The sequence below is a fragment of the Ipomoea triloba genome, chromosome 5 (assembly GCF_003576645.1).
Source record: "Ipomoea triloba cultivar NCNSP0323 chromosome 5, ASM357664v1".
Taxonomy (NCBI): Eukaryota; Viridiplantae; Streptophyta; class Magnoliopsida; order Solanales; family Convolvulaceae; genus Ipomoea; species Ipomoea triloba.
The window spans coordinates 12,281,137-12,296,095 of NC_044920.1; the positions used below are offsets into that span (position 1 = coordinate 12,281,137).

General features: G+C 36.0%; 2 protein-coding genes across 6 annotated transcripts; one reads left to right on the plus strand and one right to left on the minus strand.

The window, feature by feature from the left end:
• Nucleotides 1-268: 268 nt before the first annotated feature.
• Nucleotides 269-8,792, plus strand: LOC116020743. Of its 5 annotated transcripts, XM_031261248.1 has the most exons (14): nt 269-511; nt 2,249-2,323; nt 2,850-2,930; nt 3,014-3,162; nt 3,516-3,752; nt 3,991-5,045; nt 5,647-5,715; nt 5,830-5,958; nt 6,057-6,107; nt 6,349-6,489; nt 6,621-7,752; nt 7,919-8,003; nt 8,110-8,129; nt 8,437-8,792. In XM_031261248.1, exons 4-11 carry the CDS (start codon nt 3,144-3,146, stop codon nt 7,599-7,601), a joined length of 2,682 nt encoding a protein of 893 aa, XP_031117108.1. In that variant the 5' UTR covers nt 269-511; nt 2,249-2,323; nt 2,850-2,930; nt 3,014-3,143; the 3' UTR covers nt 7,602-7,752; nt 7,919-8,003; nt 8,110-8,129; nt 8,437-8,792. The 5 variants fall into 5 exon arrangements, with proteins under 5 accessions (XP_031117108.1, XP_031117107.1, XP_031117110.1 ...); XM_031261247.1 differs by lacking the exon at nt 2,850-2,930 and having other exon boundaries at nt 6,621-8,129; XM_031261250.1 differs by lacking the exons at nt 2,850-2,930; nt 3,014-3,162 and having other exon boundaries at nt 269-515; nt 6,621-8,129.
• A 1,151-nt stretch (nt 8,793-9,943) lies between these two features.
• On the minus strand, nt 9,944-14,574 carry LOC116020888 (BTB/POZ domain and ankyrin repeat-containing protein NPR1). Its single transcript, XM_031261455.1, has 4 exons — nt 13,499-14,574; nt 12,107-12,848; nt 10,601-10,804; nt 9,944-10,493 (listed from the first exon to the last, which is right to left on the minus strand). Exons 1-4 carry the CDS (start codon nt 14,030-14,032, stop codon nt 10,213-10,215), a joined length of 1,761 nt encoding a protein of 586 aa, XP_031117315.1. The 5' UTR covers nt 14,033-14,574; the 3' UTR covers nt 9,944-10,212.
• Nucleotides 14,575-14,959: the final 385 nt, after the last annotated feature.

The window sequence follows — 14,959 nt, forward strand, 5'->3', positions numbered from 1 at the left end:
TAGTATCTGGTTATATATACTTTTTCAATCTACTGAAACCTAACGAGTTAATATTGTCCCCACTGAGGCTCAAACTCATGACTTCTTATTTGAGAAAATCATTTCATGCCGCTTGACCACAAGGTCTTTGGCCCGGTAGCCCGTTTCTTAAATTTTTTTTTTGTCAAATTTCACAATTTTTATTTTGTTTTTTTGTTTTTTTTTTCCTTTCTCTATTTTTCATCTCTTTCCTACTTGATCATGCTCTAATTTCTAAACCCAGAACTCCAGAAGCCGCCTTTTTTCATCTCTTTCCTACTTGATCATGCTCTAATTTCTAAACCCAGAACTCCAGAAGCCGCCTCACACCCTCACCACTCTCCACGAATCACGATTCCACTTCTCGTTCTCGACAGGCGACAACTCGGCTCTCGTCTTCTCCAGCCAGATTGCCGCCTCCGCCTCTTCCAGAATCACGCCGGTCAGCGACTCAGTGTCCAGCCGGACCAACCCTCCTCTCGGCTCTCGACTTGTGTGTACATATTTATCTCCTGAGCTTCACCTTTTTGCTCTTCTTCTTCTTCAGTTGCTGTGGAATTTATTGTTTCTTGAGGTTATACGTGGCTGGATTTTCGTGTCTTGAACCAAGAATTGCTTTGATTCTCATCTGGAGGTCCAAAGTTCGTTGTTTGAAGTTGGGTTTGCTTGTTTGGTGTGTGATTCATAGAAAATTTTTCGTGTTGGGCACTTGGGTGTTTCTGTCAAAGTTTAAAACTTTGGGATTTAAACTGAATTTGGGTTGTGAATTGTGATTTTGCAGCTGAAAAAGTGAAGATCTTTGCTTCTCTTGACTATTGTATATCCTTAGCTTCCAAACTTCTTATTGTGTGTCAGTGTGTGTATGTGTACTTATGCCATAGTTGGAATTGAGTTAATACCCAATATAGTCCTCGACTATAGTGGTTTTACTCAGTTTAGTCCTAAGTGACTTTTTGTACTCTATTTAGTCCTCGACTTTAATGGTTTTACTCATTTTAGTCCTCTGTTAAGAATTCTGTTTGTTGGGTGTTAATAACAAGGTTAACATGGTAATTTCATTTCTATTTTGTTTTTTATCAAATTAATTATTAATTATATGTCCTAATTTATCTCTATCTTAGTATCTCTAATGTATTGATACTACAGGAACAGAATGCTAATTGATTGAGTTTGAATTTATTACTGTTAATGCTATTTGCTAATTATTTGCTAATTGCTTTGTGTTTGGATTCATTTGAAAATAACTAAAAATGCTTCTATTTGAATTCATTTGAAAAGTGATCAGAATTTCAATATGCCAAAGTTAACTAATTGCTCATTATTTGCTAACTGTTTTTTCTTTTTTTTTCCTAAAGTATTATAATTTACTTTGTCTTTAGTATGCAATTGTGTAAATATATATAGAACATATAATTAATAATTAATTTGATAAAAAAAATAAAATAGAAATGAAATTACCATGTTAACCTTGTTATTAACACCCAACAAACAGAATTCTTAACAGAGGACTAAAGTGGGTAAAATCATTAAAGTCGAGGACTAAATAGAGTACAAAAAGTCACTTAGGACTAAATTGAGTAAAACCACTATAGTCGAGGACTATATTGGGTATTAACTCGTTGGAATTTGATAAACCAGAGAGAATTATTGAAGGTTTCTTCAGTCTTATATTAAACATACATATTTTAGCAATATCAGCTTGAACTGCTGCAGTGCTGCACTTTGATTGATGGGCTTTCACTTTATAAATATTTGTTGGTAATTGAGAATTTGTTTCTATACTGTTTAATTATTTTAATTAGTTTTATATTGTACAACTTAAAGTTAAGAAAAAAAACAAAACAAAACAAAAAACAAAACAAAACAAAACAAAAAACGGGCTGGTGGCGGGCCCACCTAGCCCGTGGGCCAGCAAAACCCAGGCCCGCCCGCCCAGCCCGTTTTGACAGCACTAGACTCACCCCCTCCTCCTTGCCGCTCACATTGCAGTGCAGCAGCCCCTCTTGAATAGTTGAATCTCGACGGTGGAACATTTGAGAACGATTAAATTCCTAGAGGTTTGGTTTATGCTGTTGTTTGGCCTCACTTGAATTGAAAATTATAATAATTGATTTATTGCACTTTCTACTGCTACCAGTGTTTTTTCTTTTGAAATTCCTTTCTTTTGATTGTTATTTGATTCAATAGTAATTCATCTTAGACATTGTTTTGTTCTATTTGTTTATTTCAGAGTGCCCCAGCAAATATACAAGGATAGTATGGGCACCTATTATTCTGTAAATACACAAGTCATAGTGTCATACAGGTTTCTCTTCTGTCTTCTGCTTACTAGACATGTTCATGTTCTCACCTAAATGCTAATATTTCTACAAATTCTGTGTCGATATGGATTTAGGAAAAAGAGCACATCTTAATTTGCTAGGAAACAGCTTGCATATGTTCTTATATTGATGCATCTTAGTTGTGACTTTTGAATTTAGAACCCACCTAGTCCTAGTGTATAAGTTTATTTTGGTACTGTTAGTATTTAGAAGGAAGAACACTTTGTGTTCACAATGTATTACTCTGTGTATTATACTGAGAATTATACAAAGTATATATATGTACAGCCATGGGATTACAGCCCCTAAATTTGAATTTGAACTTCAGTTAATCTCTCTAACTGCTCTCAACTCGCTAACAGGTACTATGAGTCTATGACAATGTATAATGTCATATCTGAAACCCCAAGGAATGTTGATGTCCATAAATAACCTAAGAATATGTATTATTTTATGTGCTAACTGGTGTGTTAATATTTCTGCTCTCACAATCACAATCTGTGATGGCAGTTTTTCTGAGTGCTCCTGATTCTTATACTTTCCTCAGCATCCTGGTGCTCCTAAATTGCTTCACCTGCTATTCTTGTAAATGTGATTCTCTGTCCCTTAGTTCATAGCAAATTGTCTGTACTCAATAATTGTGATTAAACCAAATCAAGATAATGATAATGCAGAGAAAAATAGAACCAATACTGTCAATATTAGCATCAAGTCATCAACCACCTGCTTTGGAAACTTTCATGGAAGTTTTACTATATCAAGGTGGACAAACTTCTTGCTGAGTGAGCTTTGGCAGCAAAGATAATGAAGATAACTATTGGAGGTTATAATTTTGATTCTACATAAAAGGGGAGTAGAATGGACAAATATGCCTATGATTTGAACCACTGAATGCTTTTTCTATTTGGATAGCACACAATTGTATGGGTTTATTTTTTATTTTTTGAATTGTCAACCCATTGTAGAAAGTGTAAAATAACATTATAAAGATTTAAGTAACCATATGTTTACTATGATATATGATGCCTTACAGACTTTAGACTTGAAGTATATTATTAAGAATTTAAGATTATATTAGGCATACTATTAGGACAGATTTAAATGCCTCAAAAGTTCAGTTTTGTTGTAGTCACCATGTGGCCAATTTTACTGACTATTAGCTCTTTGGTGCTGCAGTTTCTTGGAAGTTACTTCTGAAAACCTCAAGAGGAGGGACCGAGGGAGCACTCTGGGCTTCAACAGCAATGGAAAATTGCTCTGAGTTGGACATGGCAAAACCTTCCCAAAATGCTTTCCATTTCCCTCCACCTCATCGTCGCCGACCTTTAATGGGTGAAACTTACTGCACACTGATTCACATCCTATCCCATTGCCCCGCTGGCTGTGAACCACAACCTTCTCAACAAAAACAAGGTAATTTAAAAATTTTGGACTTGCACAGTTGCGCATATTGGCATGGTCGAAAAAAATCCTAAGAAATTTTTGGCTTTCTGTGGGTTTATATTTTCTTTGCATTTGTATTTTTGTATTGCACCCAATACTGTGAGTTTTAATTTGGAGAAGATTAACCTACTAAAGTCTTACGTAATGGATTCCATTGAGCATATAATACATAATGCATACTGATTATGGGAAGAAATTGGTTGTTCAGAATCAGGAAAAGAGACCACTGCTCATGGTGGATTAGTTGATCAACACACGGAGGCTGAAATTAAGTTAGTGAGTGATATTGATCATGAGAAAAACAAAAGTGATGCCATATGGCAGGAAATGGGTGATATCAGTGATGGGCAAATAAAAGATTGTATTGATTTGTTGGATCACATTGATGATGCAATGGAAGTTAATGGGGAAGTCCCTCAAAAGAATGGTGGTAACAATGGTATCTCAAGCTCTTTGGTGGACCACAATCAAGCTAGTACTCTTGTTTTGCAGTTGTATAAGGAGCAGGAAGATAAGTCTAATGCCCCGGAAGTGCATGTGGGGGAATCTGATCGTGTGCAACTGCAAAATATGGATAAAAAAATCTCTGTTTATGAGGCTTGTGCCACTATAGAATCATGTTTTATGGATGAGGATAATGAAGTGTCTCTACTTGTTCAGGGCAGTGAAGAGAAAAGCCATGCTGCAGAGAAGAATTTGTTGGAAGGCATGGAGCATAGATTGCAACTTAAAGAGATGGAATTACAAAATTTGATCTCTGCCTCTGGAGCAGCCAATTCATCAGTTCATGACACTGTAGTTGAAGAGATTGAAGAAGGGGAAATTTCTGGGGATGCTGAGGTTAGTGATGAATCAGATAGCAACATGTTTGAAGACACGGTGTCACTAGAGCAAGGGCATGCTCATGTGAGTATCACAGCTGAAAAAGAGTTCATTCTTGATGTTCTGGACACCAAACTTCAGGAAAAGCATGTACAAACTTCATTTTCTAATGATTCAGCAAATGGTTGCAGCAATGTTTGTAAGGAGCTTCTTGGAAAAAAATCTGAGGTGGAGAAGAGTGACTTTGAAATGGTTGTTTGTCAGAAAGATGTTGAGACTAAGAAGATTGATGGGTTTGATAATGTTATACATAGTGAAATAGTTAATGGACAAGTAGATGGTAGGAATGTAGATAGTTTTGCAGCTTGTTTGCCATTGAAGGCAGTCTCCTTAGAAAATGCTACTAAAAGTACAGGTTCTGTTACTGATACAGAGTTAGAGGTATGGATAACTCATTTCCTCCTTTGATTTCATTGCATTCTTAACATTGGTTGAATGTTTTCTTGACCTCTCTTTTTAACCTTATTTGTGTACTATTTGTGGTAAAGTTCAAGCTCATGCACAGGGTTTTCTCTATAATATGTATCTTACTAAATCAAAAGCCTCAGTTTGCTGCTCATGTAAAATTGGAGATTGTTGGTTGTATGGTAATCAGAAATCTTCTTTCTGCTCTACTCTGTGAATCAGTATAGTTCTCATACTTCTATAACCTTGTCCCACAATGAACATAATCACATGGCCCTTAAAAAAAATTGGGGTCACAAGTATTAACTATATACATGGCTCTAATTAGTTGTTTTCTCATATGCTTTGAAATGAATTTGAAGATGCCTTGTATTTTTCTCCAAACTTATCAACATTGTGTTCAATTTAGCTCATGCTATTAAATTTTCACTTTCCTTTCCAATGCTCTAAGAAGTATGATTGCTTACCCTATAAGTTTTCAGGGTTTAATATAATTAAGAGATTTTTATGCATTCCTACTTTCTAGTTGGTGTATGGCAATCTCACCTGAACCTTTATGCTATCTTTCTCATTACAGGTTGCAAATGAAGGCAAAAGGAAAAAGAAGAGAGGCCCTATAACCAACGAAAGAAGAGCAAAGAAAAAGGTATTTGTTTCTTTTTTCTAACTAAATTTCTTTTTTTATGCATTTATTATTCTCATGATTTTTCACCCTGCATTCTTAGCATTTGATGCCTACAATATCTAATATATTTCACAGTGCAAAGAGAGGATTAAGCGAGCTCAAAAGAACATAAAGCTAGGAGTGAAAAGATTAAAGCTGCCACCAATTGTGAAACCAAAAACAGTGTCATATTGCCGCCACTATCAGAAAGGAAGGTGCCAGGAGGTGATTTGACATCCTAGAATAATTTTATTGGTATTGGTCTCTAAGGAAATCTTGTAAATTTTGCATGCTTGTATTCACATGTTTTGTTTCTTGTACAGGGTGAAAAGTGCAAATTCTCTCATGATATAATTCCATTAACCAAATCCAAGGTATACTTTGGTTGCTCTTATACATGCCTCATTACTGCAAGCTACTATGATTTTGGGCTTAAACCTCTATCTTCTTCGGTTATTTATTTATTTTTTATTTTCAGATTCGTGTGCAATTTAATTATGCACCTTAAGCATTATCTTAAACCATGCTAAATATGCTTTGCATAGTGTTTATGTATTTAAAGATTATATATATATGTGTATATCAGTATATGACATGATGATTCTGATGTTTCAGCCATGCTGCCATTTTGCACGCCATTCTTGCATGAAAGGTGATGATTGCCCATTTGATCATCAGCTCTCCAAATATCCATGCAATAATTTTGTATCCAATGGTTTTTGCAGCAGAGGTGTAGACTGTTTATTCTTGCACAAAGTATGGATCCTCTACATTCAAGCTTTTCAAGTTTTTAGCTCTCTGTATTGCTCAATTATATTTGTTCGGAATGTGACCTTTCTCTTTTTCAACTTGGACTGCTTTACCTTATGTTAATGGCATTATTTCAGGTGCCAGCTAAGACAGAGTCTTCAGCAACTTCTATTGTCTCCAAGGCTGAGTTGAAGTCACCTTTACTTCCAAGTAGTTTAAGCCAAAAGATGCAAGTGAATGCTCATGGTAGCTCTCAGCATTTTCCTGGGAAGAACACAGGGCATACTGTAGGTGAGACTGTCCAAAAACTGGCTGTGCGTGCACCAAAAGGTGTAAGTTTTCTCACTCATGAGAAGTTGCCAGTTGGTGAGACTAATGATAAAGAACTTGGCTCATCATTGAAGGAAGGCGATTCTGGCAAATTTAATCGGGAGGAAATCCATTCTAAGTTAGACAATACTCGAAAGCCAAATGATGTTATCAAGGGACCAACTTCAAGGATACCACAGGGGATAAACTTCCTTTCCTTTGGCAGAGCTCCTTTGGCTGATCCCAGTTCTAAGACAATAATACCAAACTTGCTTAACAGAGATTATAGAATTGGAAAATTGCAATTAGGTGAATTTAGTAAAGGTAAGGAGGATACTGCCTCATCTCCAAGCAGTGGTGATAGTTGTAGAAATGAGATGACAACCGGAACTCCCCCTAAATCTATGCCTCGGGGCTTAAGCTTACTCTCATTTGACAAAGTGTCATCGGATGTTACTAGTTCAACAGAGCAAGCTATAATCTGCAATAAAGAGTACAAGATTGGTTCACCTGTGGTTCAAGGGATACAAGGTTCACTAAGTAGACTTGGTGGTTCGAGGGAAATACAATTTATGTTTGCATCTTCTTCATTTCCATCAAATCAGCTTTTGGGTCAGTCTGCAGTGGAGCACAGTGAAGGACTGCCCAACTCATCAAAGACAACATTCTTGGCAAATATACCAAGCTCAGCACAAAGGTCTCTACTATCAACATTAGCATTCGCAGCTAAGTTCGAGTCTGGAATCAAGTTAGATCAATCAATTGGTGGTGCCTCTGTTGCAAGTTCCAACATCAAAGAGCATCGCTGAGGGTTCAAAAGATTACTCTTAGGATGACCTCCACAGTTTTGAAGTTTTTACATGCAATAGTGTCATCCTTGCTCTCATTTACAGTATTCATTCGGTCATTCCATGTCACAACATTGCACCGTGGAAAGGAATGGGAAGAGATAAACAAAAGGTTATTTGCCATTTTCATGTGTTTGACAACAAGCAGAGAATTTTCCAATATGCCATTTGCTCTCCTTTTTCTTGAATTATTTATTTTTATTTATTTCCATTAATGAGATTCCTTTTTTCCTAATTAGTTATTTTGACACAAATTCGGTTGAATATGAGTTAACCAGAAGGAAATCCTGTATGCGCTTTCAGTTATATAGTACACACCTCTCGGAGAAATGGCTAACACAAGCATTCCTTTATATACTGCAGGTTAGATAAACATGTTACTTTGTTTTGCTTTTCATTCATTATTAAGATTAAGAAAAACAAAGAGAATGCATGATCAATGGCTAACCACCCAGTCTATATATCACAGGAGCGGCATCTTTACTAAATGTAAGTGTTCTTTTCTTTGATGTGGACTACAAGTTTGATGATATACTCCAAGTTATTTGTGGATTCTTAGTGCAAAAGTGCAAAACTACAAAAAGACAGTATTACAAAATTCATTCATAGTCATGCCAAACATGTATAAACTTGATGTCTGGTGTTCTGTTTATGATGTTCTTGATGCTCTTGCCGGAAATGATTCATCGTTACTTAATTTTGTACATTTCCGCCTTGGAATTTCCTATTAGTGTTATTTCGAGGACTTGTTCTTTGATCTACCTGAGGATGTTAATCCTTTAATCACCTCATGCAGGCTAAACTTGTTCGTGAACTGAATGCAACCTCTGCTTCAGAGATGGGTGATCTGGATCTTGATTATGAATTATGATACTATTATTTCTGCTTAAGGAAAGTTGAATGTAGATTTCTTCCACAATGTTGAAGAAGAGCATGCATTAATTATTTGTCAAATTCTGTACGTGACGTGTCATCTCAGGCAGAGTACATTTATTATTGTTGTCCTCGTTTATTGAATATTTTGGTCAAATTCTTGAACAAGAAATGAAACCTGAACAAGGGTGTTCTGGACCCTGGGTTATGTACATAATAAACAACTTTCTCTTAAAGCACATGGGAAATGCAATGAACAAAGAAGATATTCATTTTGTAGTTCTAGCTTTAACTTTTCACCTTAGTTAAGTCTTTCATTTCTTTTTGTATCTTATTTCTTGTTCATGAGTACTAGCAGTGGTTAGGACTTGATGGCTACTTTTTAGGGACTAATATTTCATGCCTGCTAGTTAAGTGGGTGTCCCTATTATCAGGAATAATGGTTGTTTCTAATATTTTTGTGATGGTTATCAGCTATGGATGGACTACTGTGTGAAATGGTTTTGAAGCTTCACAAGATGGTGGAGTTCAAAACATATATACTGTTCTCTGCAGTGAAGATCCAGAACAGAATTTTTTTTAAACATTGTTCACTACTTCACTTACTGATAGGACCTTCTATATGTTGTGATTTTAGATGTTGCATGTAATGTGAAAAATGCAACTCTCTGGTATAAGTATCTTTCATATGTATATGTATGTATGTATAGCAAATTCTCAATCAAATATAGTTTTAAATCGTGCAATAAGATACTCATGTAATCATGAGAAAATAATAGATAGATGCTAAATTGGTTACTCATCTGCTCAACACTTCGGCTCTGTTTGACATACTTAGCATATAAGCTAGCTGAAAATTGAAAAGCAACTATTAACTAATAAGCTAACTGATTGACATACTTAGCATATAAGCTAGCTGAAAATTGAAAAGCAACTATTAACTAATAAGCTAACTGATTGAAATTAATGTGATTGTAAAATTAACTTTTGAATAAGATGATACGGTTAAATTTTTATTTTTTTTTTAAAATAGACTTTTTTTATAAATTTATATATTCAAACTTAAATATTGATATATATTGCAATTTAAAGTCTAGAAGTATATATATTTGACATTTATGATTTAGAATCTCATAATAAAGTAGCAATTTAATTTTTGTGTATTTTTAGGAGGGCGAAAGAATGTTTAAAAACATTTAGATATCAAGATTTTTGTTTTTTAGTACTACTGACTCTGTTACAATAAGCCAATAGCGCTCTTGAAAGAACATTTCAAAATAAGCTATTATTTTAAGTCCCTTAAATTTTACCAAAAAAGAGCTTATAGCTTATTTGAAGTTAAAATAAGCTATAAGTTCTAAAATAAACTTTATCAAATAGAGCTCAAATCCATTAAAATTGGCAGGCAGATTAGAGCCAAAAATCAAAGATGCTCAAAATAATGCTCCCGTTATTTTCTTAGTGGTCCTTATCTGTCAAAAATGGAACTAGAAGTTTTACAAGTGGGATTTTGTTTACCATAAAAGCAAGTGCCACACTCTGATGATTGATTATGCCCTTAAACTTTCCCTGTTAGAGAACTTGAGATATCCACATCTTCTGACCAACTAATGCTATTCTTTTTCTAAACCTTCCTTTGCGATGTACAACATAGAAATTCACCACAGGGTTGTATTTGTGATTTTCTTCTGCTACTTATTTACAAACCTGGCTTTTTAAAGGGGAGCTTACCATTGGAATTAACAGCTGCCAAAGATGTTGAGGAAGAAGATGATGAGATGTTGGCCTTGTCAAATTCTTCTTTATCCTCTGTGAATGCTTTGGTCAGAATTTCTTGAAGTTCTAAGTACCTCTGCTTCTTCGCTTGTCGCTCTTCTGGTGTCTCATTCCCCATGCAAGCAATCTCCGATAAGTCTTCATTATCCATGATTTTATTCAGAACTTCAGAGCAGCGCGGGAAAAAGCGCTTTCCTAGTTCCACTGCCAAAACAAAGGCATGTGGAGAGATATTCATTTGGGTTGCAGCTAACCTTTATGTGATCTCCAGTGTTATGAAAAATAGTAAGAAAAGGAGATGCTTTTGGTACCTGTTTTGGAAAGTGCCCTCATCCGATTCAGATGCTCATCTTTGAGCTTGAAAGGTACATCATTCAAATCCACAGTCATCCTCCGTGCATCAGCCATATTCTTGTTGATGATGCTTGCTAGAGGGGACTCAGAAGTACCGTCAACTTGGGCAATATCCATTGCAACTTTAGCTTCTATTGGAAATAGAAGTTTAGCCAGCCCAACTGGAACCGTCAATCACCAATATGTTAGTTAGTTCTATCTTTATTCTTCAACACTAAACACTCAAGATCAATCAAGTTTGACACAACACCCAACATCTTAAGATAAAATTGAAAGACAACTATCCTATAGAATTATTTCCTTGCTCCCTCATAAGGTCTTGTCATAGGAGCAAAAGAGCATAAACACAAGCAAATACTGGGTTCCCAAACAATAGGAAGGGAAATTATGTAAGTAAAATTTACATTGACTTTGGCAGAAAGTAACAATATTTATGGAATTGATGATCACTGCCATTTTTTAAATTTGTTTAAAGAATAAGGGAGAAAATAAGCAGGGGTGTGGTGTACTGGTGTTGGTCGTAGGAAGGCACAGTTCAAGCAGAAGTTCTTCAAGAGAATTGATTTCCCTCCATTATGGTAAACCTTACAAATGGGAGTGCTATACTTCTATAGTAATCCAAAAAAGGAAGAAATCAAGAATGAAACCCCAAACTATAAACCACACAGGTCAAGAAGCTTGGATGCCTTCTATAACAAAACTAAAATATCCATTCTCGGGATGTTTGAGGTATAAAGGAAGAGACTCTTAAAAGAACTAGGGTGAGTATCAAAGCATTAAAAACAAGGGAAATTTTCATGAATGAATTTAATACAACAACCATCTCCTGATCACTAGGATTTAACATAGCTGGGAAGCTTGTACAAGTAAATTTGGCAAACAATTACATGAAGAGTGTAGATTAGCAATTTAACATTGCACCCAGTTTTGAATTTTCTTACACTTAAATCCCCATGCCAAAATGACAATAGCAGTTGAGTTATCTGCTGGAAATACCTATTTTTAATTAAATCAAAAAAATCCCTTTTTTAAAAATCATATTGGCTTTTAGGTGAGAGAAAATGCGACAATGCTAACCTACACAATTAATGTTGTAGGTTTAAAAATCCACTGACTGGAGGTCAATCATATTGATCTCGTCCAATTAGAGAAGCAGATCTCATATTGAGACCGAAAAAAGTTTAAGAAACATAAATTGTTTGTTTTGTTACACCTAAAGTTGATATCAATAGTACTTCAGTATTATTCCAGTGCACTGCACTTAATTTTTAATTACTTCTAATCTTTCCCACATAGCAAAATGGGGTTAGAATGATTGACTTTCTAGATAAAAATTTCAAGAAGGTGGGCAATTATAAGACTACAAAGAGATCGTGTGCAGTGAATAAACCACAATAAATAACCACTCTAATAAAACGATGATGCTGATAGAAAAAGGGGCAAAACTGAGAAAGATTTTTTACCTCTATTTTCAAGGTACAACAACTTCATACGCAGATCATCACCAGCCATAGCAAGAGATACTGAAGCTTCTCCTAGTAGCGGATCTCTTCTTTCTGCTTGCTCCAGAATCTCTATACACAACCGCTCCTTTGGAGCTTTTCCTTCCTCTGCAGATTTATAATCCACGGCCCGAGTGAGCCTTTTTGCAATTTGAAGTGCTTTCCTGCCATCTGATGTCAAATCAGAAGGTCTAGCTCCCTTTGTCAAAAGGGACACTATAATTTTAGGATCTTTTCTCGTTGCAGCGACATGCAACACCGTGTATCCCCTCAAATTTCGATGGTTGACATCTGCAATTGCCAAATCAAGTAGATCTACTGTAGTCTTTGCATCACAATAGGCTACAGCATAGTGGAGAGCATATGCATCATCTAAATTAGTATGCCCCTCTTTTAATAGCATCCTCACCAATTCAACATCATCAGATTCCAAAGCTCTGTGTATTCTCTTCACATGTTTATCTGGAAACCCGTTGCTTTCTGGCAGTTGCAAGCCAAGCTCCATGCGGGAATCAGTAATTTGCTTCACAATGTGAAAAGGCAATGCCTTTTCAAGAGTTATTATATCAACATCTGATTTGACAATAATATCAATGCAGGTGGCAAGTAATGCCTCACACCCTTTACCACACGTGTTTGCGACAGACAAAACCATCAGTACATCATCCGCTGCAGCCTTATTGAGAATATCTAAAAGCTGTCTCTGCAGCATAAAAAGAAAGATGCAACTACTACTAAGGAATAAATATGGAATATTTGGCACTAATTAGGATCCACAAGCATTTGAATTTCAAAAGGAATTGCACAGGACAATGGCTTTCATTGCATGTAACTTGTTTGAACCCCATGGTTGAGTCAAGTTTCCATACAAATAGTGGTATTATTTAGCACATCAAGAACTAGTAAAACATGTTAGTTTCAAGACTAATGCCTTAGTTCACAAAATCTTGCCAGTAGAAGTTATTTTTCAACTTTCAAGATAGATGGCAACCTCATTTAGCATCTTTCAGTTTCTAACATTTACCAAATTAATAAATTATACATTCTTGAAAAACATGGTGACACAGTTTTGGCCACATACTTGTACATTGATACAAAACCTCCATATATTTCATATCTTCACAGTAGCCTACTATCCTCTAGACCTTGATCCTTGTTAAACAGGAACAATTAATAAGGAATCAACCTACATTATTTCAGAATACAATGATATGCAAAGCAAGCATTATGCTATATTCATATAGAGATCAAAGGCATATGCATAATAATAAAGATATAGGGAGTAAATAAGTACTAACTGGAACATTGTTCTGAACCCCATAACTGAAGCTGATTGAGAAAACAGTGCAATACCTGAAACTTTGTGATCAATTCCGATATCTGAAAAGTAAAGGAAGCATATAAAAGCTCCACCATGAATTCCAATGCCGGCCTACAAGCTACATGTGAGCACTCAATGTCAACACAGACGCATACATCCTTGGGCGAAGCTCTAATTTTTCCGCAATAAAGGTAAGCCAAAACAGTCACTACGGCATCATAGCTCACCTCATACTCCTTCATCAACTCTTTCAAAACCAATTTCACACTTTTATCTTTCCCACTAAATACGCTCCTGAAGAACGGACTCCTCGCGGATAGAATACACCGGTGCACCGGAATTTCCTTGCCACAGGGTGCCACCAGCTTTGCATCGGCGAAGAAATCAAAGTCCGGCGAGGAAGAGGCGTCAAATACTGATTCCAGAGTTTCTGAGAGGCGCTTAAACGCTGTAACGTCCAGCGGCGAGGGTTCCGGCGAAAATGTCTCGTTGGCGCCGGCGACACAGCATATACTACTGCTCATACTAATATCATTCGAGTCCGAAAACCCCATTCTTACATCCATTATACAGTTCTATATAACCAAAAAAAAAAAACAACATAAATATGACAAAGACTGCAGTCCAATTATCCGAAAACAGCAAAACTACCGTTATTACTGTACGTAAAAGGGAAACAGAACAGAAGAAAGGGGCAGGACGGCGCTGCAGAGAGTTGAAAAACTTGCAGGGGAAGAAGACAACAAGGTCAAAATCTAGGTTTACAACCGGTCAAGGAAAAAGGGCAAAAATTACAGCGGAGAAGAGAGAAGGCGCCACAGCAGAGGCTAGAAGAAGATGAGAGAGAGAAAAAAAAAGAAAAAAACAAAGCTCGTGGAATTGAGAGAAATTAGAGGTGAAGCAGAGAAATCTGACAGAAATGCAGAGAATTTGGGGAGGAAGACAGAGTGAGGAATAAAAGTCAAAGGAGAGAGAAAAAGATGGCGGGATGATGACTGAAACTGGGTGATAAAAAAAACAATGTATGTGGAGAAGAGAGGGAATCTGCGACTACTGATGATGTAACGGTGCTTGCGGCTTCACCGCAGATGCATACGCCCCTCCCATCCTGGCCGTTAACTTTCCTTTCGGTTGCACATGGTTGATTGCTTGTATGACGCAGAGCTTATTTACGTAGAATGGTAAATGTTCTCTTTATGATAGAATTACATAGGTGATTAATTTACAGTAGATTAGATTGGTAGATATTCTATTTATGATATTATTACTATTAGAGCATCACCATAAGTTGTTTATTATGGATTTTTGGTACAGTGTATAGAGAGGTGGAAGAGAGAAGGTGAAGGTTCATCTGTTATGGGTTGATTTTTGAAACATTAAAATACTGACAGAAATAATAACATCATGGGAAGTTGTGCGCTTGTAGACAGCTTAGTTTTATTATTATTATTTTTTAATAAGATTTGTTTTATTTTTTTCTCCTGATGGTTTTC

Excerpts from the sequence above, each read along its gene's own strand:
- LOC116020743 (XM_031261248.1), top strand. Across the intron at positions 3,753-3,990 it reads ACCTTCTCAACAAAAACAAG|AATCAGGAAAAGAGACCACT; the intron begins GTAATTTAAAAA and ends TTGGTTGTTCAG. Across the intron at positions 6,490-6,620 it reads ACTGTTTATTCTTGCACAAA|GTGCCAGCTAAGACAGAGTC; the intron begins GTATGGATCCTC and ends GCATTATTTCAG.
- LOC116020888 (XM_031261455.1), bottom strand. The coding sequence starts at position 14,032 with ATGGATGTAAGAATGGGGTTTTCGGACTCGAATGATATTAGTATGAGC. Across the intron at positions 12,849-13,498 it reads AATTGATCACAAAGTTTCAG|AGACAGCTTTTAGATATTCT; the intron begins GTATTGCACTGT and ends TTTATGCTGCAG. Across the intron at positions 10,494-10,600 it reads GAGGGCACTTTCCAAAACAG|TGGAACTAGGAAAGCGCTTT; the intron begins GTACCAAAAGCA and ends TTGTTTTGGCAG.